General features: G+C 41.0%; 4 protein-coding genes across 11 annotated transcripts in view; 1 reads left to right on the top strand and 3 right to left on the bottom strand.

The window, feature by feature from the left end:
• Nucleotides 1–6,979: 6,979 nt before the first annotated feature.
• pcna (proliferating cell nuclear antigen) lies at nucleotides 6,980–10,647 on the bottom strand. Its single transcript, XM_088431668.1, has 6 exons — nucleotides 10,208–10,647; nucleotides 8,952–9,049; nucleotides 8,807–8,874; nucleotides 8,529–8,723; nucleotides 7,668–7,791; nucleotides 6,980–7,476 (listed from the first exon to the last, which is right to left on the bottom strand). Exons 1-6 carry the CDS (start codon nucleotides 10,426–10,428, stop codon nucleotides 7,400–7,402), a joined length of 783 nt encoding a protein of 260 aa, XP_088287794.1. The 5' UTR covers nucleotides 10,429–10,647; the 3' UTR covers nucleotides 6,980–7,399.
• Nucleotides 10,648–11,767: 1,120 nt separating this feature from the next.
• LOC148429618 (putative aminopeptidase W07G4.4) lies at nucleotides 11,768–19,212 on the bottom strand. The gene is made up of 16 exons (XM_088418000.1): nucleotides 19,046–19,212; nucleotides 18,541–18,582; nucleotides 18,335–18,425; nucleotides 16,694–16,842; nucleotides 16,511–16,619; nucleotides 16,070–16,197; nucleotides 15,899–15,998; nucleotides 14,777–14,852; nucleotides 14,618–14,703; nucleotides 14,346–14,450; nucleotides 13,546–13,621; nucleotides 13,331–13,449; nucleotides 13,076–13,159; nucleotides 12,932–12,989; nucleotides 12,144–12,325; nucleotides 11,768–12,055 (listed from the first exon to the last, which is right to left on the bottom strand). Exons 1-16 carry the CDS (start codon nucleotides 19,054–19,056, stop codon nucleotides 11,921–11,923), a joined length of 1,551 nt encoding a protein of 516 aa, XP_088274126.1. The 5' UTR covers nucleotides 19,057–19,212; the 3' UTR covers nucleotides 11,768–11,920.
• Nucleotides 19,213–19,250: 38 nt separating this feature from the next.
• On the top strand, nucleotides 19,251–26,583 carry fahd2a (fumarylacetoacetate hydrolase domain containing 2A). 4 transcript variants are annotated; one of them, XM_088418042.1, is made up of 8 exons: nucleotides 19,251–19,624; nucleotides 20,684–20,896; nucleotides 20,983–21,199; nucleotides 22,452–22,511; nucleotides 22,585–22,747; nucleotides 24,300–24,408; nucleotides 25,025–25,112; nucleotides 25,317–26,583. In XM_088418042.1, the coding sequence occupies exons 2-8, from the start codon at nucleotides 20,727–20,729 to the stop codon at nucleotides 25,377–25,379; spliced, it is 870 nt and encodes a 289-aa protein (XP_088274168.1). In that variant the 5' UTR covers nucleotides 19,251–19,624; nucleotides 20,684–20,726; the 3' UTR covers nucleotides 25,380–26,583. The 4 variants fall into 4 exon arrangements, with proteins under 4 accessions (XP_088274168.1, XP_088274149.1, XP_088274139.1 ...); XM_088418023.1 differs by having other exon boundaries at nucleotides 19,254–19,726; nucleotides 20,634–20,896; nucleotides 25,317–26,579; XM_088418013.1 differs by having other exon boundaries at nucleotides 19,258–19,624; nucleotides 20,634–20,896; nucleotides 25,317–26,575.
• The window catches only part of gpat2 (glycerol-3-phosphate acyltransferase 2, mitochondrial), a 76,848-nt gene continuing 75,956 nt past the window's right edge, over nucleotides 26,188–27,079 (bottom strand). For all 5 annotated transcript variants that reach the window (XM_088417951.1, XM_088417969.1, XM_088417960.1 and 2 more), the window contains one exon: nucleotides 26,188–26,736. In XM_088417951.1, coding sequence (XP_088274077.1) covers nucleotides 26,620–26,736 — 117 coding nt within the window. In that variant the 3' untranslated portion in view covers nucleotides 26,188–26,619. The remainder of the gene's footprint in view (nucleotides 26,737–27,079) is intronic.

Below are 27,079 nucleotides of genomic sequence, written 5' to 3'. Positions count from 1 at the left end.
ATAAAGTGTATCGGGGATCATTCATTTTACGCAGCGGTGACTTGCGATAATTACCCTTACCGTATTTTTCAGATTATAAACCGCGACTTTTTCCTCATGATTTGAGTCCTGCGGCTTATAGTCCAGAGCGGCTTATCCCCCGGGTTTTTCTCACCGGTCAAGCAAATGCGTATTTCTGTTCAAGGTGCCATTTTATGGAACGACTATGAAATACAACTAAAAAGATGTGAAGAAATGACTGTGCTCAAAAAGAGTTTTAAAAATGTATTCTTAAAAAACTAAAAAAAAAAATAATAAATTAAAAAAATGTTGTGAAGTGTAAATTTGATGTACAAAATACAGTATATATGATTGTATTTATATATTTATTGTTGCATATATGAATGATGTGCAATGTGTTTATATGTCCACTAAAATAATGTATCAATTAAACAACAGGTGACAGAAGATGTTATTGAAGTATTGATGCTAAGTTTGAACTGCTATTTAGCAGTATTCTGCTGTTGATATGTTGAAAATATCCATCCTTTTTCTATAAATATGTTGGGACTAAACACGCAGGCATGTGCAGTCTGTTAAACAGAGGATGTTGCTGTTGGCAGAAAATCAGTGAATGAATCAATACAAATCTTGAAACTTTCACAAACCATCTTTTTGCATAAACATCTGAAGTCCAGTTCAGTTTATCCGTGACAAAAATAGATTTTTTTGCTCGATTTTTGCTGGTGCGGCTTATAGTCCGGAAAATATGATATTTTGTTTGTTGCTCTTGCTTGAATTTTTTGGAAGCAACACAGTACAACATGGTACTTAAAAAAGATACTGTAATTAAATAAGTATATCATGCAATCTAAAGAATGAAACCTTTTTTGCTAATTTTTTTGGCCTTAATTGAAAGGGTATCGTGTTGTTCCTTCTTGCGTGCATGCCTTGCCCACCTGGGTTCGCTGTAATACAGGGGTAAAAAGCATGAAAAATTATTTGTGATTTGGTCCAAGGACAAATGACTCAGACAGAGCGGAAATAGAGCAGCCCACCCTCGGTTTATTGGGCTATCTGCTCAGCTGCCTGAGCCACTTCCAGCCCATTAAGGCAAAGCTATTTTAAATACACAATATGCAGTCCTCTTTGCTTAAAGTTAAACCAGTGACAAAGAGGAAAGAAGAATTGTTTAAACTCCTACTTTTTGAGGGGTTGAATTCACAGTCTCAATATTTTGCTCGCAGCACAAAGCAAAACCTGTCAGGTCACTCATATGTCAGGTTACAACAGTGCAATTGCATGATTATGGCAGAATCGAGAGCTCAGCGAGCCTGGGATTCCTGAGGTTCAAATCAGGACACCAAAAAATGTGTTTTTTACTTGTTCTCCCTCTGGTTGTGTTGGTTTCCTTCATCTTACTCACACGTTCCGCATGAATGCAAAGTGAGGCTTTGTCAATATTGGCAACAAATCTCAGTTCTACATCCCTGAAACCAATTTAATATTTCATATCTCTCTTTGCATCTCTTTTCAAACACTGCATTCTTACCTTTGTAAAGGCAAACTTTATGATATAGCTCTATTATTAGTTGCCGTTAGCTTGTGCGTAGGCGTTTGCAACATTGTGCCACAAGCCTATTTATAGCCGTGATGCCACAGATAATAAATATTCTACGTTTGAGCCCGTTAGGATGGAGGCGCTATAATGTCATTCTTAAAGGGTGAATAGCTTACTTTGTGATACTGATTGTTTTATGTTAAAACTGCTGCGGTGGGGTCCATTCATTCCTCCTTTTTCGACAGCACCTGTGCTGACTAGAGTCGCGGGTGTGCCGTAGCCCATACCGGCTGACGTTGAGTGAGAGGCGTGTGAAACCCTGCCTGGACTCGCCACCAACCAGTCATAAGCCACGGCAGGTCTTTAACAAATAGAAAATACCGGTATGTCTTTTTGAAACGTGAAAGGAAACTGGGAAACCACACAAGACAGTAGAGGATATGCAAATTATATCCACAAACTGTGACATGATCACACCACTAATGGAGGTATAAATGCAAAATTCAAAAAAAAAAGACCCACTTCGAAATACCTACATTAAGTGGGCTGTTTGCAAGAGTAAATGTGCTAGAATCACACATTTAAGAAACTGTAGGTATGTGATGTCCATGTGACAATTTTAGCACTGTTTTATATAAATATATATGCTGTATATATGTATAGTGCTTTCAATATTTCAATGTCACCAAAAAAGAAGACAATTCACAATTGTAGTATTTGAGCAAGAAGAAGAACATGAAGTTGACGCACATGAAGTCGCCAACGCACATGATTTGCCAGGCCACGTTAAATGATGCGGCGGACCCTGTCCCCCGGGCCCCGAGTTTAATACCTGCGCTTTAGGTGATCCCCCTTGCATGTCACCATCCTTTATCCTCCTCTTTCCTCGGCCGGTCTCCCTTTTCTGGGCAAAATGGCTGTGACAGAAAGGAGGGACAAAGAGGACATGTCATTATTATGCTAATGTGAGCCAGGATGACTTTGACGCGAGGAGCACGGTCACAAATACACGTGTGCCTACTGTGAGACTTGCCGAGAAAAATCAGAGGGGGCTGCGAGGGGGGTGATTAAGCAAAGGGAATCCCTTTATATCCCGACACCTGGAATATATTAACACGTGCGCGCATGCATGTGTGTGCAGGTTGTGTGTGTCGGCGCCATGTGCCTTTGAGCATCAATAATCCATGCAGCCTCCTACTCTGGTAGAGACAGCGGCGCTCTGCGGGCTTATGTAAGAGAGTGTCACAGGTCTGGACCCACCCTAACCCGCTGGCGCTGTTACAAAAGAGGCTTCCCGCCATGCTACTGACGAGTCTGGAAATGAGCTGACCGCTCAGTTTTAATGAGTCATCTACGCATATCCGTCAGAAAAAGACAACCTCAGAAGTTCACCCATACTTTATCAGCAATGAGTTTCAAAAATCAAAGTTGACATTCACTTTCCAAAATGATCACATTGGCCTCACTAACAGTGAGTTGATAACAATCGATGGGCGCAGACAAGTTTGAGGATGTAGAACAAGCGTAACTTGGTGAGGACATAAGCCCGCCCTTGTGGTTGGTTTCGAGAGAGCAGAGGGGCAGCTGCAGTAAAATATGATTATTTTATGTTCCGCTTTGTGGTTGCTTGCTTTTCCAGGTTAGGCAAAATACCACGATTGTCGGCATCCCGCAACAAACGATCATTGACAGTTGGAGTATACGCGATCAAGAATCTGAACTTTTTTCCGAATGCAAATGAAAATTCCGCATTACAAGGCCGCCTATTCAGTTTTGCTATTCAAACAAGTTAGCTTTCACTTTCTACGCTACACGCACCGAGCCAGCATCCTTCTTATCTCCCAGACTAAAACCCCGCCACTGTAAAGCAATTTAAAGGCAGGCCAGACAGAGGAGAATAAGAGACGAAGAAAGGGCGAGGGCAAGATAAGAGGCGGGAGATCAGTTGATAGGAATAGAACAGGTCAGCTGAGAGTTCCACATAAAGGAAATTCAACTACGATTGTCCTTACGTGCACAAACCATTTATTTATGTAAGCGTCCTTAGTGCACTTTATACCCACTTCATTAAAGAAGCAGCTTGTATGAGCAAATTAATTAAACCTTGTGAGGTTTGTGAATGGATTAGTGTTAACCCTTTCATCAGCAAAAGAAGCACATTTGGTGACCTGAGCTCACATATATGATGAGGAAGTAGCAGAAGTACACGACTCCTTCCAGTCAATCAGCAAAGAGCCATAATCAGCAAAGTAAAATATATGGGGAAGCACATATACAGCAAACACTCAAACTGTACATCTACTCCAAAAAAGAGCTACATAACAGCTCAAATTTTCCACAATCAACCAATCTGTTATTTACTAAATGAAATACGCTCAAATTCTACAACACCCCCCTTTGCCAAGCAGCGCTCCAGTGCAGTTAGTCAGGCATGTTGGGATGACGCATATCTGCTATAGCAGCACCAAACTCAATTATGACTGCGCCTTTTTTTTTCCCATTTTGCTTTCAGGAAGTAATTACAGTGAACCTGAAAGTCAGTGGTTAATTAAACATCTTACAATGACTGCAGCATTTTTATCAATATTATCAGTGGAGTACTTACAGTACTTTGCTTCAGAGGCCACGCTGGCTTTTCCCTCGCTCAGAATGTCCTGTTATGGAAACACACAAGAGGAAAAGAAGGGGACGTTTCAGAACTCTGGAAGGGATTTAAACACTCGGGTATAGTGAATGATGAGAGAAAAAACGTCTTTCGGACGTTTTTTGGTATAAATTCTTCAAATCCACCCACCAAAAATCCCCCCCAGACACACACTTCCTGAAGGCTCATTACAGTTGAGCCATTTCATGAGATAAATTTTCACATTGCAGAGTGAGGATTACGCTGACAGACACTTTTAATCTGCTCTGCTTGCTCTCTCCAGCTCTGTAATTTTATTCTATGCTCTATCATTATTTTTTTAACAGGCTGTTGCACGCAACATGACAGATCACCTGGAGATGAGAAAAGAAACAAGTAGTCCCTAAATTTATCGTCTATTTTCCTTAGCACACTCTGAACTGGCCTCCAACCAATTGCAGCCTTAAAACAACGTAGGCATGGGGAGAAAATACTAACAGGGCTTGAGTTGAGATTCAAACCAGCAGACATCAGAACTAAGAATATTGTATACAGCGGTGGTGGTGAGCGCAACTCAGCTCATTTCACAAGCAGCAGTTTGGCTTTGTCACTCTCAGCAAAGTTTGAAACACCAAACAGAAAAGCACGCATTGTGTATTTAAAACAACCACAAAACGTTGCCTTCAAGACCTCTAAATCAAGAGTAAACGAGAACGGGAAAGCTTATCATTCTTCTTTTCCTCAATAAAATAAAATGTTTCATGGAAAGGATATACTAACACTGCGTGGCAACACATGTAGATAGACAATAAAATAGTCACGGGCATATATTCCTTATCCTCACTGCAATTGACTAATATAGCAAAATAGTAACCTACACATAGTAGTTGAGTACAATTTGGTTGGTCTACATGACTGTGTGAAACTACTGTCCAGTGAGCAAGACATGTACACACGGAGCCGCAATAAATTCATCTTGATACACAGAATATGAACTCTTGACATTCTTTTTAATAATGTAGTTATTGAATGCTTTACAATATAATATAGAGTGTCATTTTATTATTAGTAGTAGTTTTTATTAAAACGTGAGTTACAATTTTGGTCATAAATACAGGACAAAATACTATAAATTGAATTTAATTGTTAAATTGTACAAACCAGTGTCGAGCTCTTTGACAACTAAAGAGGGCTACTTCTGAGAGAACTGCTAGTAATTCTAAACTGATGTTTTCCTATATAGCAAGTTTAAAAATGAAACAACAAAAGTGTTTAAATGATATTCAAAGCTATTTCGTTTGGTTGACGCTCTATTAAACATTTTAAAATTTGTAATAGCACTATATAGGTGATCAAATGAAGTCCGGCTGTAGCAGGGAAAAGACGGCAGGGTGGCTGGGGTCCTAGCAATCTCCACCCGGGCCCCAATTATGACGAGCGGCGGCCACTTTTTATCCACTGAGTTTCTTTATCTTGCTGGCGTTCTGCTCAAGGTGATTCCCCCTGCGCCAATTAACAAGATGGATGATCTCAGGGTGGGAGGTTATCTTATCATTGGAAAGGATCAGACGTACCACAGCTGCGTCATCTGCAGACTTCACCAGGATTTTGATGTCTCAGATGGCCTTGCGGTCAAGCTTTAAGGAAATACAACAGAGGGCACACAATACATTCTTGAAGCTAAAATAAGAATAATTCATTTTGGTAGCAGGCATCTCCGTGGAGCACTGGTTAGCACGTCCGCCTCACAGTTGTTAGCACGCTAAAGTAGTTGCTATCACTTGGCTCAAGCCTTGTCCATCCATTTTCCAAAGATGTTTATTCTCACCAGGGTCGTAGGCTTGCTGGTGCCTATCCCAGCTGTCTACGAGCAGGGAGTATCCTGAGCTGGATGCCAGTCAATTGCAGGGCACCGGCAAATCACACCTAGGTACAATTTAGAGTGTCCAATACACCTGGCTCCCATGCGTGATTTTGGAATGTGGGAGGACGCTAGAGTGCTCAGAGAGAACCTGTGCAGGCATGGGGAAAACATGCAAACCCCACACAGGGAGGCCATAGATCTCTGGACTCTGTACCATGAGGAGGATGTGCTAACCACTCTTCCACTGTGCCGTCCTGCAGCTTTGTGTGTTTCTCAAATTCACACATTTTGTCATTCAAGTTGTGGACTAACTTGTCGGAAAAGTTGTCTTTTAACATATTTTTTTTAATAGAAAGAATACTGTATGTCTATAACATGTTGGGCTGGATTAGTCTTCAGAATATTGTGCTTCTAGTCACCACTTGAAGGTTGTTTTCACTCAAGATACTTGAATTTCGGGGACAATTCGGTTTCAGTCCTCCCAGCACAGAGCAGCAACATATGGGGCCTGAACTGCAAAAAGTAACGACCAGCGACATCTGGTGGCGGTTGCCACTCACCAACAGTATTTCTGTCAGATGCTCATTCATCTCGTTTGTTGCGACGTTTGACTCGCTGGCAACCTTCATTAAAAACACAAAACCACCTGACAATTTTCTACATTTTTACAATTTGCTTGGAAAACTTTTAGCAACCATTAATAAGTGACTGGAATAGTAATTGTGCGCACATCCCTGCTGAATTAGGTGCTCCCATTGCCTTCACCAACGTCAGGCGAAAACCTCGTCAGTTTGGTTATTTTTCAGCACGTGTTTTTTTCCCCCCTCCAAAATACCAATAAAAAGTGCCATACTATACTAAGGTTTGACGATTTGGGAGAGATGAGGATTCCCAGACACCTGCAATGTCAATCAATCATATCCGAGATTAGAGCTTCACAAGCAAATCCAAATATGATCATAATTGAATTTTATTCTTTAAATGCAAATTGTCGAAAAGGAGAAATTCCATTCTAAGATCTATAAAAGGCCCTGATAGCTCATGCCATTTACAGGTTCGCTAATGACTTAAGAATGCAAGTAGCACAAAGCTGACCATTTATTTGGGACAGAGTACAAAAAAAAAATATTGGGGGTTGACTGCAAGAAACCACAAAATATTTACAAATGTGTTATCTACAACAAACTGTGGAAGCAAAGAGAGGCACAGACAGCGAGACTCTTAAGTGCTGACACTGCCACTCAACGGGGAATGCATCGTCATGTTTTCAAACGTTGGCACCGAAGCTCTCGCCGCATGAAACAGGAAACCGCTCGACAACTCGAGTGAGGCTTCCGCCTCTATTCTCCCCTTTCGTTGACTTTCCGACGACTTAAGAAGCCTCCTCGTCGATCTTGGGCGCCAGGTAGTATTTGACGTGGCCCATGTCTGCAATCTTGTATTCCACCACTGCAGAGATTGAATGAAAAAAATTCCAAATCGGAATAGCACTAATACTGTACAGACTGGTCTAAGAAAAAGGAGTTTTAGGCCCACTTTCACAGTGACCTTCAACTAGAAGCAGCAATCAACCCAACAGCCAAGTGACAATATGTCAAGGCACCAGTGCCTTTGTTGCCATGGCGGCGCGCGCCGCTTACCCAGAGGAATGTCGGCCGACATGCTGAGGGTGACGGTTTTGGACAGAGGAGTGGCTTTGGTGAAAAAATTCAAATAGTTGAGGGCAAAGATGAGCTGAACGGGCTCGTTCATCTCGATAGTCACCTGAAAACACAAACATTTTTGTTTATATGCGCCACCATGCTGATTACATAACTAATAGTTTTCTTTATCCACATTGAAATCTGTTAAGCGTTTTACCAACTTGGCAAAAGTACAATATGGTACATAACGGTTAATCTTTATTAGCTCTGATTTTTGTCACATCAGCATTGGGCCACGAAGTCTGTTCTGGGGGAGGGGAAAAAAAAAAAGGCCGGCTTAAAAACTGAGCTGACAGTATGCATTCCATTTTTAGGCTGTAGAGCAATGAATTACAGTAGAGTTAATTTACCATACACAAATTTTCCTGGTTCTTGGTTTAGGAATTCTATTTATTTTTTGAAACACGCTTGTATATTGTTTATTTTAATGTCACACTAGTTTATAACAAAATGTTATTGCAAATTCCGTTGCTTTCACTATAGTATCGAGATAAAATTGCAGGTGCGTAAAAAAAATCAATTCAAACAACTTTCAAGAACCCAAACGTCATGTTCAGGCTAGGGGACTAGATCAAACATATATTATATGATTGAGGGGGAGAGAACTTCTCCTCTAATAAAGTAAATATATTTCATTTAAAATATATGTGCTAGTTAATTTCAAACTTAAAATTCTTTGAAACTGATTTTAATGAGGTCAACTCAATTAAAAGGACGATGACTCAAATTTCTTATGGATACAAACTGTTATATAACTTGAATGTTTATCCACAAAAGTTTCAATTCTGCCACACTGACCGCCTCCTCCTCCTTGTCCACGTTGCTCGTCTGGGAAAGCTTAATGTTTCCCGTGCCCAGCTCTCCGTTTGCGGAGAACTTGACGCCATCCTTGGCGCAGGAGATCATGACGGCATCGCCGATCTGCGAGAGATCGCGGCAGATGCGGGCAAACTCTCCTGATGGCATTTTGACCACACAGCTGTACTCCTGCTCCTGCAAACACGGACGAGAGACGGTCGGAAACAGACGCGTGGCGTGGCGCAACGGCAGGGCCAAAACGCGCATCGGGAACTTACCGGAATTCCCAGCTGCTCCACATCAAGATCCATCAACTTCATCTCATAATCAGACACCTTTTCCTGGTCTGAAAAACGAAACCAACGGTAAAATTCTGCTCAAAGAAGCACAGAGCTGATTAAAACGGGCCCTCCTCCAACTTACTGACTGTCTCGAAGACGAGCGCGAGCGTGTCTGCGTTGTCGTCTGCTCGGAGGGTGATGATGTCTTCGTTTCCTGCGCACTTTAGGATCTTGGACATACTAGGGCGAAGGGAGGGGGTAGGTGTCAAATAAGTTGCGTTTAAAATCATTTGAAGAGACAATTTGAAAGCCAATTAAGGTTCAAGACAAACTGAGAATAGTTATAGTTATATAACTAGTAGTTATATAGTTATTGTTAAGTAGTTATATTCTGGTTAAAATTACACAACCACATACTCATTTTTCATGTCGCTTTTAATTTACTCTCACATTATCTATTAAATATGCTAAAATAGGCTTGCTAACAATTGCGTGCTCCCCACATTTGAGTAAATATCTCAGCCCATACTAATCAGCAAGTTAAATAGAGTTGAAATTAGATTTATAGATATATTAGTGAACAATTAAATACAGATATTAAAGTTGTCATTCTCTAGTTTATGAATTGTATTATAATCTTTTAAACACTTGTTTGATTAGTCAAATGGGGTAAAATACTTTGAAACGCGTAACTCGAAAAAAAACGTCCTGTAAACTTGTCTAACTTGTCTGGTAGTTATTTTTTTAATACTGGTTTACATAGTTTTTAATTCCTTTCAAATGAAATCGTAGTAAGACAGATATATGAAAAGAGTTGATGTTTTTCAGCATGGCAATATCCAATCCGTCGGCACAAGAGGGCCGGCGTCAGAATGACTCACTACCGGAAGTTCAAATTCCCGGGTTTAAGAAGCGTTCCCGCCAAGTCTCGAGTTGGCGCTCAAGTGACGTAGACGCGCGATGACCGCTATTTTGAAGGAACATGGTTTCGAGTGCAAAAGTACTAATTCGGGGGACGATCTGTACAGTTTTTGCATCCATATGACACCCCTACGTGGTAAATCTAATCAAAACTTGATGATCTTAACCGTCGCTCTATTCGGAGGGACATGCCCGGACAACTCCGCCATGATGGCCACCTTCTTTCTTCCTAGCAGCCTCGTTCAAGAGTGTCACGGCATTGAAATAAAGTCATCAAACGATTGATGATAACAACATTTAACGCAATCGCAAATCACATTCATCACGCAAATTATTAGAGGTCAAACGACAGCTTGTTGCGAGATTCAACCCGTATTTTGGCCCGACATTACACGTCATTCCATTCACACTATCAAACGGCATTAACGCCAGATTACATTAGTTCAACCGGGGCAACAACGATGTTACTTGGCTGACCTGCTCAGGTTGACTCCCATGGCGAGGTTTCTGTCGCAACGGTACGAGTCGAAGCCGTCGCTACGAAGTGTCAGCTGCACCAGGGAGACGTGAGACGAGTCCATGCTCTGCAGGGAGATGCCGGACGAACTGACGTCCCAGCACGCCTCCGTGATCAGATCCTTCAGGGCCTCCAAAACCTTCTTCAAGATGGATCCCTGGACCAAGCGAGCCTCAAACATGATTGCGTGTCTGCTGTAGGGGGTCAACGGACGAAATCAGTCGGGGGTTACTTCCTCAAAGTGAAAGAGGGAAGGAAAAGTAAGGCCTCGAGATGGAGTTATTAGAGAAGGCAAGAAGCTGTAGGAAAAGCTCCTTTGGTTGCTTGGGAAGGGAGAAGCGTTGGATCGCGGCCCGGAAGATGCTGTGCCTAGGTTTACGCGCCACAGCAATGTTATACTGAGTCGGACAACCTAAACGTCATTTCCGCTACCGGTGTAGACCAAGCCTTTATCACTCGAAAAACGTACCCTCAATGCCGCCATTTTGAAGAGGTCGGCCCGCAGACTACCAACGTTATTACATCAAATACAAATATTTCGCCTTGTACAATTCTCGTGGTAAACCATTGAAGAAAAATGTTTTAAAAAGTGCACAATGTGTCCCGTTTATTCTTCTCGGTATTGTTGCCAAATAACGTTTTACTCGTATTACCGCCCGGACGTATACGGCGTCATCTACTGGCAGGGAAGTATTTATTTCCCCAGATACTTTAGTCTTCACGGCTCTTTTGACCGCGTTTTAAATCACGTATTCTTGCTTTCTAATACACGACTGCGCAATACAATCGTCAAGCAAGAAATACAAAATCTTTGTTTTTTGTGGATTTACGCTTGACTTGCCTTCTTGGCTGGGTCAGATCAGCGAATGTTGTGTAATGTCAGCGTAAATATACTGTTGAAACATATTTGATATTATTGCTAATTTTCTCTCACACTGTCCACAGTTCATTGAGCTTCAAAATTCTGTGGAACTTTTCATCTCCCCGCACTGCCATCGGTTCTTCATTGGGCTGCCAAAGCAATTATTCAATTGTATGAAAGGCAATAAGTGGCTACACAGGTAACCACACCTTCTGCCATTTATTGATAGAACATTTACCTGTTCTGCTTATCAAAGTTGTCACCAGGACCAGAAAGTTTGACAATTTTCCGCAATAATGCACCAGTCTGGGACAGTGCTCCCAATTACGTTGGATACATACAGTACAGACGTCAAAGGCATTCTATTTCTATAGTATAGTGCAATGGCTGAGTCATTAAAAGGCACTCAGCATGCTTTTCAATTAATTAGCATAGTTTGACTGAAACTCCAGTTTTCTGGTCCTAATAAACTTAAAACGTTAATATATTCACCAAATTGTTGCTTAATGAATTTACAGCCATATATTTGGCACACACACATGTAAGCTGCCACACCTATGCCAATTGAGACAATAGATCACATGGCTCATTGAGACAAACCAAACAATAGCGAATCAAACCCATGTTGTAGCAAGTGAACTGTTACATCGCCAGTGACTCCAATCAACCCATTGAATATTTAATGACCAGTATAAAATGCTTGATATACAGCCGCACATTTGCAATCATGGCATTTTTAACACTGCTTTTTCTTTCTGGGGTAGTTATGTGCCACTTGAGGTCAGTGGCATTTCAGATTGGGCAAGGCCATTTAGAGATCGGACAGGAAGTAGTTGGCTGCCATGGCGAGGATGGGTGCTCCTGTTGGCACGCCCGGAAACGGGCCGCTGGAGCCAGCGATGTCGATGTGAGAGTACGGCAGCGGGGCCTCAGAATCCACACCATACTATGTCAGAATAAAGACAGCAATGGTTTTTAGATCTGATCTGATAAGACATGGTGTATTGGAGCGCATCAGTTCTTCTTGTGAGCACCTTGTGCAGGCCCGAGGCCATGATGAGGAAGGCCGCTGGGGTCTGATGTCCCCGAGGCGTGGCAGAGGACGGCAAGTTGTTGCACTGGAGGATATCCTCATACTCTGATTTACCCTTATGGAACTCGTAGTCTTCCCTTCTGATGCTTGACACTTCAAACAGGTCGCCCAGCACCTCTCCAGCTGAATGATGGTGGAGCCAAGGACACAAATTACAAGTTGACACACAATGTCTGAATAATTTAGGGTTGCAAAGGGAAAGAACATTTCTGGTCATTTTTTAAATGAAAGTCAAGATGAGAAATGATAGAAATATTACAAATTGAAAGGGTAAATAAAAAGGTTTTGAAGCATGAATAAACTTTGTTGTTGTAAACAGACATACAGCATTACAAGCGAAATGCATGATATTCCAAGAGACTTACTTGTAGGGAAAACGTTATCAAGTTTTTAAACAGAACGGAATGGAAAAAAAAGCCCCTATCGCTTATAAAAGTTTCAACTCTACATGCCCCCTCCCCCAAATAAAATATAATGTACTGCAAGGTACTCAGACCTGGTATCTGCATTTCTGCCAAGCCCTTTCAGGCAACTCACTTTTCATATTCCACTGTAATTGCATAAAATCTAGTTGTTTTAGTTAAATTATGCAGGAATATTTTTTTCTCCAAAAATGTTTCCTCTTAGCTGCCAAACTTAAATTTGGGAAATTCCCATTTGATTCCTATTGAAGTTCAGGGTATATGCGGCAGACAGCCCGAAGACAGCTGAAATTCAATGAAGTCTCACCTTTTTGCCACTGTGCTGCATTGCCGGCACGATGGGCGGGTCCATTATCCATGATTATCTGCAGAGAAAATCAAAGACAGAAAAACCTAAACCAAAACATCCCCATGACATCCATTCTCATCCAATAATGAAGTTGGCACATACGGAATAGTTGGGTCCCATGGCTCTGATAGCATGGCCGGTCAGAGTCGCAATTGTAAACAAATGAGGAGAAGTCTCACGTGCTGCCTAAAGGTGAGGCAAAAACGAGTCAAAGCCATCACGATCATGCGCAAGAGAAACTGGTGGACAAATGTGAAAGAGAATTGTGGTGAGCGTCAAATTATGTACTGTAGAACCCTTCACAAATCAAATCTTGATTACGGTACGAGTGCATCCCATAAGATAAGCCGATCTGACCTTTTCCTTCATCTCACAAAGCAGGTCAACCATCACCATGCGTCCCTCGGCGTCCGTGTTGCCCACTCGGACTCGGCGGCCAGCGCGAGAAACCACCAGCTCGTCAGCCACGTAGCAATCTGAAACACAAACACGCAGTCTTGTTTCAAAACGATTCATTATTCAGCATTGGTTTCCCCTTCGTAGATTTAGCGCCATCACAAAACATCACTGACCTGAGCCCACACTGTTGCGCACCATCGCCATGGAACCGACAACCTTCAGGTGTTTGGGCTTCAGCTTAGCCAAAATCTAAAATGGGAACTTGTATTAGCAGCTTTTAGCAGTTATAATTAACTGTGGGATGTTTAAATTGTCACAATATGGGCACTTTAAGGGTAATATAAGAATCGCTTGAATGGTGGTATCCGTAAAACATCATGGAGAGCAATATGGTGGCCACATGGCACCACTAGTGAATAAACCCTTACAAGTCATTTGACCAATGCATAGCGGATGAGAAGTAAATGACGCGAATGCTAATTTTTAGGTTCTTTACTGCTGCCATGTTAATGTGCGACTTGTCAGTCACAAAACTGTTACGTGAGGTTACTTGCTTCCAAGGGAGTTCAAACAGCAGACGCAATTTACATTTCAAAATGTAAATTAATTAAAATTGATGTAGTGGGGATTCAGACATCGCTAACTTGAACATAGAGAGACTGGCTAATTAAGTGACTGTTTTTGCTTTGATTCATGACACACAACCTCTTTTGACGCTAAAATGGATCGTATGCTCAAGCGCTATACAGGCGACGTTAGCTAGCAGGCTAGCCACAGTTTGCTAAATTACTCCAAGAAAACACCACTTTATACATTCTTGTATGAAAACTTTTCTTTCTGACATGACTTCTGTTCGCCTTCAACCACCTGGCAGTATCCATACACCTACTGATTACCACTTTTGTGCAATCCTGTGAGGATTACATTCACTTTATCACATTATTATGACAGACAGGTTGTGAGTAGAGCTCACCTGGAAGAAGCCTGCAACAGCAGCAGCGCCACACTTGTCTCTATGCATCCCAGCCATGAAGCCACCGGCCTTGATGTCTGCTCCTCCCGTGTCATAAGTGATGCCCTGTAATGTTAGATTCACTCGTGACTCGACCTTATTTTTTGAAATTGTGCATTGGTGAGATGTGTGTGAATGCTTGTCTGATTATTGAAGAGTGTATCCATTCTCTAGTCCATAATCGGCTTTGATTGGGAGATTGTGGGCATGGGCATAGTATGTCCTCCTCTCACCTTGCCCACCAGCATGAGCGTCTTCTGGATAGGTCCCTCGCCGCAGTACTGCAACTTGATGACTCGAGCCTGGTGCCGGGGTACACCTGCGTGAGGAGGAGGGAACCATGAATGAGTGGGTTACAAAAGGAGCTAGCTAACAAGAAGATGTGCTCTTACTGCTGGCACATCGGTTGACGGCAGCCAGGCAGGGGTACTCCCTCTCCAGAAGCTTCACGTCACTTATCACTTCTGCCTAAAGCGGAACACACGTTATCTTTCATTGTTGTGCCGATTTTGCGCAGTAATTTGTATGAATGTCACGGCACATTTTAATTAATGGAAATCATAGAAATCGTGAAACCGCACTATTAGCCACGTGTTCAATGCATCTGCGCATGCGTGAGAATCAGAATGAAATAAAAATTGGCTACCATGTAAACAAAGACTGAAATAAAAATTGGCTACCACGTAAACAAGTCATTTTGACTTGCAGAATGTCTTGGCACAACAGCTTCACTAGTCTTTGGACTGCAACTGTTGCTCCCGACTCCCGATATAAACAACACAGCTTTGTATTGACATCACGTTCGATTGCCCATTTAGGCTGCTAATAAACAACCTAATTACACTGACAATGACAAAGCACCCGTTGCCAGTGTTTACCAGTGGCTCAAGATCCATTTGTGCAACGTCTAGCATCAATTAGCTGCTAGCTAGTGGCGCTTGCTGGCGTGATTGGCAAAAACCCCTCTGCACATTTTGATGCTGGCAGCCTAACTCAGTTGCCGTTGCTCCTGATCACATTTTAATAAACCGCGCTGACTTAAATGTGCTTTTCAGTCAGCAAATTAGTCTTACCCCCAACATTAAGGGTAGAGATTTGCCTGAATTCTAATGTTTCTAGTGAGGTAAAGTAGTCTCCTGCTGAGCACTGTTTAAGTTAAGTCAAATAAAAAGTGCTGATCATCAAAACCTTTTAAAATTGGAATATATCCAAATACTTGATACGCAACACAAATTTTTGTAGGACATCTGAAACCCCAAACTACTTGATAGTTGCAACCAAATCCACATTTAAATAATGTCAGGTTGGAGGATAGGGACCAATCCTTGCCACAAATAGGGATAATTGGCAAATACCTAACAGCACCCCCCATACAGGAAAAACATAGTTTGTAATTGTGCAGTAAATGTCAGAAAGCATTGGCAAAGCACTCAAATATGAAGTGTTCATTAACACCACATATCTACAATGTACACAAGGCTGGACCAAACAGAATAATTCCTTAGCTTGACTACCTGCACGGGGCTGTTCCTGAAGAGTTCCACAACGTACTCGGCAACGCGGGGAGCGGCCATTCGCTCGGGATCGGAGCCGCCGATGTCGCGGCATGCCAGCCTAAAAGATGGGACGTCCAAGTGAAAGACTGAACAGCACACTCATGAGAATGAGGTGAAATTTGACTTTACCTTCCACTTTCGAGAGCGCCGGCTAGCTCCACTAGTTTTTGTCCTTGGCCCTCATGAGACACCCAGAGACCCAGCACACACACCTTGTAGTTGGACGATTTTATGTTCGCCTCTCTCACTTCTAGAGGCTATTAGAGGACAGTTGTACACTTAGTACTATTTAATAGTATGTGAGTAGTTTGCTTAAATGTCAACATAGAGGTAAAAGGCCACTCTGAAACATTCAGTTTACATTTCGGGGGGTGCTAAGGCGGCAATAAATGATGGACAAATGGATTTTTACTATCTTCCAAGCCGCTGCCGGTTGTGACGTAGAATTGATTACTACCGTAAAAGGCCAAAAAGCTAGAGGTTAGGTCAACTCATATCTCAAGGCACTGATGTATATAGTATGTAACAAACTCAATCCAAACCTCCAAACTAAGCCTGCATACATCTTACCATGTAGAGAGCATGCAAAGCCCCTAGCGCGGCCACCAGCGTGCTGTTTTTGTAGTCCTTGTGCTGAGGACAGACCAGCAGGGGACGCTGCATTCCCGCTTTCAAGGCACTGAAACGACACAAGCGTCAGAAAAGCAAAGGAAAAAAAAAAAAAAGAGCTCCCTGGTGTGAACCTATACTGACCGCTTAACGGCGTTGACAGCCGCGTCGCTGAAGCGCCTGACATCATCGTAGTCACGATTGACCGGGCCGGTAGCGGAAAACACCAATCGGTTGCCGGGGAGACCGGGGACCTTCAGGACAACCACCTCCTCCCCCAGCCCACTGTCCACCTGTTGAGATATCGCATTGTCAGTCGGAGGTCCCAAATTAACAGGTCTGGAGACTAGATGCTACTGGACGTGACAAACACCAGGGGTTCTCAAACATTTTGGAGTCAGGGACCCCTTTTAGAAAGCAAATCAAATTTTCCAAAGGACCCCAATTACAAATGTTCACGGAAAACAAAACAACATTTTAGAAAATAAAAATTGCAAATTACACACCCCCTAACAACAAACCAGGTCAATTTCCCCCAAAAAGGTTGTTGCCAATTATTTAGTCAAAAACGAGATTAGCTTCACTGGCTTCATCGCCTCGATAGCAAGCAATTGTAGACAAGAAAAAAAAAAAAAAACACGTTGACAAATATAAAAATGATTACATTTTAGAAAATACATTAAACTGGTAGAATTGGTTGTTTAATTGAAAAGTCGTGTCTACTTTCACAATTTAACGTAAAATAAAATGAAATTAACACAAATTTGATATTTTAGCAAGAAACTAAGTTCAAATTAGCTTTTCGAGAGCCACATAAAATGATGTGGCCCCCGGGCCTTGAGTTTGACACCTGTGATCTAGATAGAAAGACAACACACTATCAATGCATTACCGACAGCGGCCAGAGGCAGCGCCAAACAAAGAAAGACTAAGCCGACAAGGCACAAATCTGCAACCGTTAAAAGATAAATTAAATCAGTTCCAAAACACCCAAGTGATTTCACGGACCCCAAGCAGTCAGGCAAGGTTCCCCGGACCACACTATGAGAACCACTGCCAAAGATTAAGCGGAGCCTCGGAGGGTCTCAAGTCTTTTCCCAGTTTTAAAACTTGTCAAAACACACATTTATATTCTTTGGGATTTGACTTGATGTGAATCAGCACTGTTGTGTTGTTTCATTTTCATTTTCTGTTTTTGCTTCATATTATTTGTAGGTATTATGATCTTTTTATTAGTTTAGACCAAATTCACCACATTTACGTCACTAGGAGTGCAGCAATGGCTGTTTTAAATTGCTATAAAAATAAAGTTCATGTGCATTATCCTCATTGCTTAAAATTAGACTTCTCCGTGATGCACAATACAAATCAAAGGATTGGGCACACCTTCTCTTTTCATTCATTTACTTCATTTTTCTGACTATCTGTCAAGTGGACCACAATTAATAAGACATTTTAACACTTTTTTTTTTTTTTGCAAACAGTGTCAACACAGGTGACAATGACGGTTAAGAGATAACATGAACCATATTCTGTAATGCTTTGATGTCAAGTAACTGCAGTTCTTTTTTTTTTAAAGAACATTTGAAGCATGCTCTGTTGAGCTGCGATCAGACCATTTTGTCACCAAATATTTTTGTTTTGGGATTACTGCATAAAAGAGCAGTCATTCCCAAATGAGTCCATATTTGATCAAACCTTTACATTTTATTAACACATTGCAGTGGGTGTACTGTATTATTTAATCTGTTGTATGTGTGTGCTAGGTATGAGTCACCAATTTACAGAATTGTAATCCTGCAGGGGGGCTTTCAGACACTCAAGTTGTGAGGGCAAATCATCATGGCTCTGGGTCACCAAGATGACACCATCAAATCTGCAAGAACAACGACGTTATTATATAAAACCGTCATTTTTTTTTTTTTAACAGGAAATGCAAACAGAAAAAGGAAAGGAAAAAGAGGATGCGTGCCCTTTCATCTTGTACTCACTTCTGGTCCTTGAGGTCAGTGGTCCACTCAATGGGCTGCACACTACCAGAAATTTAAAAAAAGAAATGTAATAAAACATGACGTTGTTACACTAAGACAACTTCGCTAGGAAAACTGAGGATTGAAGATGTCAGACAATAGAGCAAGTTAATGATAAGATCGAGTGAGAAATGTGGAAGGACCTTTGATCACTCCATTCTTATCTGTAAACCTTCATTATGCTTTGACGAGCACTTTTTTTTGTTAGTCAACCACTGAAAATGTTTGTCCAGCAGAAATTTGGGAGTTCACACATCTACAAAGTTAAAAAAAAAAAAAAGCAAGCAAGCAAACAATTAATCAAAAGCAACATTTAATAGTAAATGGAGCACAGTGATATAGCGCGTTTTGCACCATATATCCACGGAAACAACACGTTTATACGAGTTTTTAGTTGTAAATTGTTGTTTGATGAGCTTCCATTGGCAACCCAGCAACGAAATGAATGGATCAAAGCATATCTTACCTGGTGCACATTGCTGGTTCTCCTTCGTGATCGGCAGAAGTGGAAAGAGAAAGCAATTCAACTGGACTCCTACTGGGCTGGCTGACTGGCTGGTGACAATGGGGTTTGCTGGATGGTCACATGATCCGAGGACACGTTGCCTTCAAGTAAATTAAAAAAACTCGGAATTCCCCGACTTGGTCTTGATGTAGCGCTCCTTAAAAAAAACTTCCAACGAAATAATATCCGTTTAGTACTTTCAAAACGTATAAAATTTTAACAAAAATGTTCGTTGCGCTTTTTTTATTTTACGACGAATAAACGTTTTATTTTGATAATTTGAAAAATGCCATTGTATGAATGACGCTAATGTTTGCCAGACGGGAATTGTAGTTTTAAACCTACAACGCGTTCAACAACAATTTTTTTGAACTAAATTCTGTAATACTTTTTTCTTTCCACCGTAGTTCAACCATCATTTATATTAATCGGGGAGTTTTAAATCGAGGAGATAGAACAACATGAATGATGGCAATATAAGCTACAGAAGCTAAACGGAAGTTGTAAAGACGAAGTAGAGCTTTGGACGCAAGAGCAAAAGTGAGTATTCACCACATTGGCGTTGTGCAAAGGCCACTAAATGGTTGACGGACCCATTTCTGAAAGCAAGTAAGAGTAGACCAGATACTGCTTGAGCTGCAGGTAGGCTGTTTTTTATACGTTAACGGAGTGTCAGTCGCACCAACAAACGACAGTATGCTATAATGCTTAGCTTATCTAGCTGAAAGAACAAACGTAATAATATTCCCTCCTTGTTTGTGAGGATGAAATGATTGCATATTTTCACAGTAATACAAATAGGCACTCAGTGATTCAGTCAGCACACAAAGTGTCCTAGCTATACGTTTCTCATCTGAATGACAGGTGAATATGTACAGGACATCTAAAATTGTAATTGGAATATACCAAACTGCAAGGTATATACAAAACAGCAAGTACAAAGATAATATTCTGCCATTGCGGACATATTAACAGTCTTTCTGTGGAATAAATGTTTGAAAACATTCCCCCCCCAGTATGTGTACACTGATACTACTCCTACTTTTGATACACAAAATGTTCCTCCGGGTTCTCCAGTTTACTCCCATAACCCCAAAAACATGCATGGTAGGTGAATTGAACACTCCAAATTGCCCTTAGTGAGTGTGAGCGGTCGTTCGTCTCTGTTTGCCCTGTGATTGACTGGCAACCAGTTCAGTGTGTCCCCCACCTACTGCCCAAAGACGACTGGGATAGGCACCAGCATGCCAGCTACCCTAATAAGGATACGTGTATATAGAAAGGCCACAGGGTGGGGCGCCAATGGTTATTATTGTAGGATGCACAGTTCCATAAAAGTTTTTTTTACTTCCATAGACACTTTAATGGAAATACTTCCATCAAAACGCTTTCATACATTGTTTAGCAGTGAATTTTTTTTTTTCAATTATAAAGGGTTCATTGAAAGTGCGCAAGAAATGTGAGGGGCTTGATACCTTCAACAAAGTCAAAAGCACTGTTTAAAATATATACTTTCCAAACAGCAGTTTGTTTCTTTTCTTACCAACAGATGAGAGTTCCTCTTGGCTCCTTGCGCATCCTCCGTTTATTCTCCCTCAGAGACTTTGTGACTTCTCAGCGACGGGGCTTGTGTGACGCACCCATGCGCCTGGTGCAGTTTCATCGCCACGGTGATGGAGGAGATGTCAGAGTGGGAGTGGAGCAGGACCAGGGTCTTAACGTGGTGGATCTGAGGGCATTTGACCCCTCCATGCCATCCACAATAAAAAAGCTTCTGGAGCTAGGAGATGAAGGTCTGGATTGTGCACGGAGGTATCACAAACATGCACCAAATCATGGGCTCCTTGACATCTAATTGCCATTAATTCAATCTGAAAACTTCTTCATCCTCACATCAGGGCGCTGTCGTCTGGCCAGTGCGTGCTGAAGCGCTCGGACATCAGGCTGCTGTCCCCCATTTTAGCCCCAGAGAAGGTGGTGTGCGTGGGTCTGAACTACCGCGACCATTGCCTGGAACAAAACGCCCCGATCCCAAAAGAGCCCATCATCTTCAGCAAGTTCCCAAACGCCATCACTGGCCCATATGATGACATTGTTTTGCCTTCTGAGAGCCAGGTGAGTTCATGGTGATCTGAAACAAAACACAATTTAGAGTGAACCGTATATGGGATCATGTTCAATTGCTTATTAAATGTGATTAAAAAAAAGGCACTACTTTATTACTCGTCATTGATTAAAATGCTCTGACATCCACATCAAGTAGGCACTCACCTTGATATCGCTAAGCGGACAAAAAAATATGTATTACTTAGCAAAAGCAAACTATCGTGGTCACATAGCCTCCCCAAAAACGCTTTTCAAAGGCTATTGGGAAGTTTATTTGAATACAATATCACCTATAAACATGACAAAAACTGGGCTGCAAGGATTCAAATGTGGGTATTTATCTCTGACGGCGAGGCTGTAGGACACTAGTCTTGGGCGCCTCATCTTAAATTCTGAACACAGTGAATGAACAAACTTTTCTGGAGCCTTAAAGTGGAATTGAAAATTGTCCTGGGGGATGTGCTGAGGCAGAATGATTGGAAATTAGAGGCAAGGAGTACAACATTTTCCAGTGTATTTGACACATAATCGATTATCAAACTGATCAACAACTACTTTAACACTCGCTCAACCGTTTAAAGCCTATATTGAACTCAATTTCAGCTTCACAACAGTAGTTATTCTGATTTCTGTAGTTTTTTTGTCAAAAGGGCTTTGATTATTTATGTTTAGTTAAAATGACTTCATTTTGTTTCCACTAAAAATACAAAAATAATCATTGTTTGTTGTGACTTCACTGTCTCCATTTCCATTTATGACTATAACCTTTTCTACTGCAGGTTTACGACGCCATTTTTCTTGCAATTTTTCAACTTTTTAAATCTGATCCGTTCAGAAATAGCAATTTTTATTAAAGAAACAAAATCAACCTCTATCTATAATGATATTTATTGAAGGTTTACCTAGCTATTTTTCCTCTCTTTTCTTCTTCTTTCTTTCTCTAAATCAGACCAGGCTAAAAAGAGAATCTATGTGTTTATTTTTTTACCTAAAAAAAAAGGAAGCAAAAGCATATTGTTTAAAAAGTGGGTTATTTTGAGGCACCTAACCCCTGCAATAAACGAGAAAAGAATGTGCATTCCCAAGTGAGGGGAAAAAAATCGTTTTTGTGAAAATAATCGAATTACATAATTTTTTACCTAATTATTTGATGACTGAAAGGAATAGTCAACAGAATAATCAAAAAAAAAAATCAATCAAAAAAAAAAGCAAAAGTGATCTGAAAAACATTGCTTTCCCTGGGTTGTCTTTGTGTGTAAAGGAGGTGGACTGGGAAGTGGAGCTGGCTTTTGTTATTGGGCGGCGAGGAAAGCAAATCAAGGTGAGAATCAGCACATTGTTGCTGTGCAGAGGCTAAGCTCCTGCCAGCTGCCGCTACGCATCTCACCGTTCAGGAGGAAGAGGCCCTCGCATACGTGGCAGGCTTCATGGTTGCCAATGATGTCAGCGCGCGCGACTGGCAGATGAAGCGCAACGGAAAGCAGTGGCTGCTGGGAAAGACGTTTGAAAGCTTTTGTCCTCTGGGCCCCGCATTAGTGACCGCAGACGCTGTGAGAGGTGACTCGCGCATGAACCATTTAGTCACATCACATCCGACCCTCCTGACGGGAAGTATTAAAAGGTCATATGTACGCTCGATGGCCACATGAGGACATTGATAATGCTCAGTTTCCATTGGCACGTCACATTTTCATTTCTCGATATTAGCATGGAGACTACATTCAATTAATGTTTAACTACAAGTGTAACCCTAGCTGTTCTCCTAGTGGAGTAACATCGCAACTAATGTTGAAACATTTTAATAAACACCCAAGTGGTCATCAGAATTGAAATTTTTTTTTCCCTCAAAATGTATAGTACCAGTCAAATATTCCAGAACACTAATTCCATTTTTTTTTTATTAAAAGAAATAAAAAATGACTTATTTGGTAAACTAAATATTCATCAAAACAGAATGTTTGATCATTTTGATTCTCTAAAGTAGGCATTTTTTTTCCAACAGTTTTGCACACCTTGGTATGATCAGCTTGATGCTTTGGAGGGTGCTTTATGAGCTGGATTAACTTTCATGGTTGTGCATTATCAAGCGTTAATAGCTTTAGTTTTAACCTGTTTGTATTGTTTGGGGCCATTTGAATTTATTTTCAAACCTTTGACTTGGCACTGTATATTTAATATAATTGCACCAAAACTGTGCTGTTTCACTGTTTATAAGCCACTTAGAAAACACTGTACTTAATGACTCTATCAATGTGTTTTGCGCGTAGAAATGGTCCCTAAATAAATATTTAACAACAAACATTAAAAATCCAAATTAAATTCGAATGGACCGTGGCAGCGAATCTTTACTATACCACTAGAGGGAGCGCAAATACAGTAATACTAGTGGTACTCCTGCAACATTGGATTAGATCAGGGGTCAGCGACCCAAAATCTTGGAAGAGCCATATTGAATTAAAAAAAAAAAAAAAAAAAAACATAAATAAAATGAGAAAAAACTGTCTGTAGCCGCAAAATAAGCCTTATAATGAAAACAACAAAATGAAACGCCAAAACGCAATAATATCCATGTCATTCCAACTATATACTTACAAAGTCAATCTCTTTAGAAAAACAACCATTTGTATGTGCATTTGATAGGGTTGTGTTCATACCCATTTAAGCGCAAAAAACGGTGTTCTAAACGTGTACGGCGTGATTTAGCATTGTAGATTAGTATTGTATCATCTCATTTGCTTGCCATACACGCAGAGCTAAAAGAAATGTCGCAGGCTATGACGCAAATCTTAGTTGACAGAAATGTTGAAATTTAACATGTATTCTCATTGTTACAGCATAGAAAAGGATAAGACTTTTTGTGACGTTTGTAAACTATATTCAGAAAAAAAAGTAATTATCCATGCTAAAACAGATAATTTATGCCCAATGTAAATGATCTTTCCTTGCAAAATGCATCACAATTGTGTTGGATAACAATTTACTCTGGGTCCACAATCTATTACAAACATCTTCAGTAATGTGTTAAATTCTCTAAAATATATATTATATGCATATTTGATTATAAATATCTCATAAATCAATACTAACTACAAAATGACTTAACCTCCAGATCCTCATAAGTTGGGAATCCGTTGCCTTGTCAATGGAGAAAAAGTCCAGAGCAGCAACACCAATCAGATGATCTTCAAGACAGAGGCGCTGATCTCTTGGGTTTCAAAGTGAGACTACTCTTCCTTTTCTTCTAAAACACACTCTCTCTCACACGCATGCACACACACCCACCCACACAAAACCTGATAGTCTGCAAAATTCAAAGAAGAATGGAGGATGGAGGAAGAAGAATGGAAAAAAGTCTGTTCAGCAGTTTACCAAATACATTTGATTCTGCCCTAATGTCCATAAAACTGTCATTGAAAAAGATAAAGTGGGCACCCCTCCCATGACAGGGCGGACAGTGATGTCAAGGATACATGCAAAATGGTAAATATGGCTATGAAAGTAGACAAAAATTTCAAAATGACTGTAATAATATTAACTATAGGCAAGAAAGCCCAAACCCAATCACATCTAAGGACAATTTAGTGTGTCCAATACACCTGCCATGCATGTTTTTTGGTGTGGGAGGAAGCCGGAGTGCCCAGAGAGACCCCATGCGGGATCGGGGACAACATGCAAACTCCACACAGAGAAAGGCTGGAACCAGCTAGATTTGAACTCGATTCCCTAAACTGTGAGGTGGACATGCAGCTAACCACTGCTCCCGAGCCGCCAAGTTGTAATATAGTAAGTCTTGAAATACATCTTAACTAGCCTTTGTGCTTTATTCTTTTTTAGGTTTGTAACATTAACTCCTGGAGACGTGTTTCTGACAGGCACACCTCCAGGAGTGGGAGTATTCAGAAAGCCGCCCATCTTCCTCAAGGTGATTTCAATTGTCAAACTTCTAAAAGATGCAAGAAAATATGAGAAAAAAAGCTTGTGCATGCTGCTGCACACGAACTAAGCTTAACTGTCAACTTAAAAACAATTGCACATTAAGACGACTGCCTGTGGTGTTTTGATGAAACTTTGGTTGAGTCGAGTCCTAAAAAAAGTGCAGTTCTAACAAAACAGTTCTGTCTTTCAGAAAGGAGATGTTGTGGAGTGCCAAATAGACGAGTTGGGCTCTATCGTCAACAAAGTGGTTTGAACTAAGAGACCTGGAAAAAAGTCATCATCATTAACTGTTGGATATTCTTGTTTCTTACCATGTGAAAGCAAGTTGCATTTAGAGATGATAATGTCATAAGGATGGACATAAAAATGTGCAAAAATGTGCAAAAAAAACGTGCAGTTCATTGAAGAACTATATTATGATTACATGTGAGCTATATGTTTGCAGACTATGATAGATGAAAATAGTTTTGATGCACATGCAAAAGTAAACACACACACCATTCAATGTCAAGCCTAGGGCACCTGTCTTTTTCCTCAATTTCCTGAAAAATATCTGTCATTGTTTTGGTCACAATACACAAAGAATTATGGCACTCCAATTCACTCCCTCCTACTGAATTGGCACATTTCGTTGTCAGCAGAAGTAATTCAGGGTTATGGCTAAAATGGAGTATGTGATCAAATTACTGCATGGAGAGGAATATGTTTGCAGAGCTGCAGACATATTTTTTTCTTTTCGAAGTGACTAAATGATATGTTTATCAACATGATAAAATAGTAGTTGCTTTCGTACAAGCAAGAGAATTTGAAGCAGAAATCTACATTGATTAGCACATGTAGCACGACACTGGAGGGCAGTAGAGTTTCATGCTGCATTTACAGTTTTTCAGTCGTATCTTCGCAGACTGTGGTTGACCTGCCTGAGGCAGATTCCATGATGTGCCCCCCGTCCCTCATGAGGTATAACTCATGACAAGGGCACCCACTTTGAAATAATAATGGTCTCTGAAAATAATTACTCTCATGAAATGCCAGTAGACTTTATAAACAAAATAACAAACTCAAGTTAGATCAGTTTAATAACGAGATGAAGAGAACCAGGCCTCATTAGCATGGGCATTAATGTGCAATAATGAACGCTGTACAGCAGAATAATAAATGAGTTGAAATGTGATCAGGTTACAAACAAAAGCGCCCTGGTTACAATGTAAACACAGGGAGGAAAGCACGCTGCATCATGGTGCCACGGTGGAGCCACACAGCTGATTAGAGCAACCTCATAATCCTGGTCTCCTGCAGCTTTATGCTAATGCTATTACTGAGGCAAAACTTGAAATCAATGTCTCATAACTGAAAAATCTCAACGCAATTCAGACTAAAGACCTCGGCGGCTCAGCGTGCAGCCTCTTTAGAACCGAACAGTCTTTTGACTCCAACCAGCTTGGGCTGCATTCAAATACACAGTCAAGCACTAAACGCTGCTGTTTAACATATTAATTGTAGAGGAACTGTGAGATGAAGCGCCGCACTTTTTGCCTGTTTTCTGCCGACTGGAACAACGGCGTGACCCCCAGGAAGACTCCTTTTTCCCGCCGCTCCTCCATGAGGACCTGAAATAAGCGCAAACATGGTGGTCATGTAAAAAGGGTACTTTCAACATTGTTATTTACACAGCATGATCTAAAGGGATAAGAAATACGTCACCTAGAGGTTAGCAATGCCACCTTAGCTCTTTGGTTCAAAAATGTAGGCTCCCGTCTTACTATTTGGAGTTTACACATTCTCCATGCATATCACTATCCGAACGGGAGTATGGAAGTATAATTATTATTGTGAAATTTGAATCACAGTGTTCCCTGGCTACATCGCAATTTGGTTATTGCGGCTACACTCACGGATTTTTATTTATGACCAAAACTTCTTCTATTGAAGATTTATATCGCTATTTTTCGG

This window comes from Hippichthys cyanospilos, chromosome 1, assembly GCF_059441005.1.
Source record: "Hippichthys cyanospilos isolate Australia breed blue-spotted pipefish chromosome 1, RoL_Hcya_1.0, whole genome shotgun sequence".
Classification (NCBI taxonomy): Eukaryota; Metazoa; Chordata; class Actinopteri; order Syngnathiformes; family Syngnathidae; genus Hippichthys; species Hippichthys cyanospilos.
Note: the sequence above shows the minus strand (reverse complement) of the source record. Positions and strands in the feature narration are given on the sequence as shown.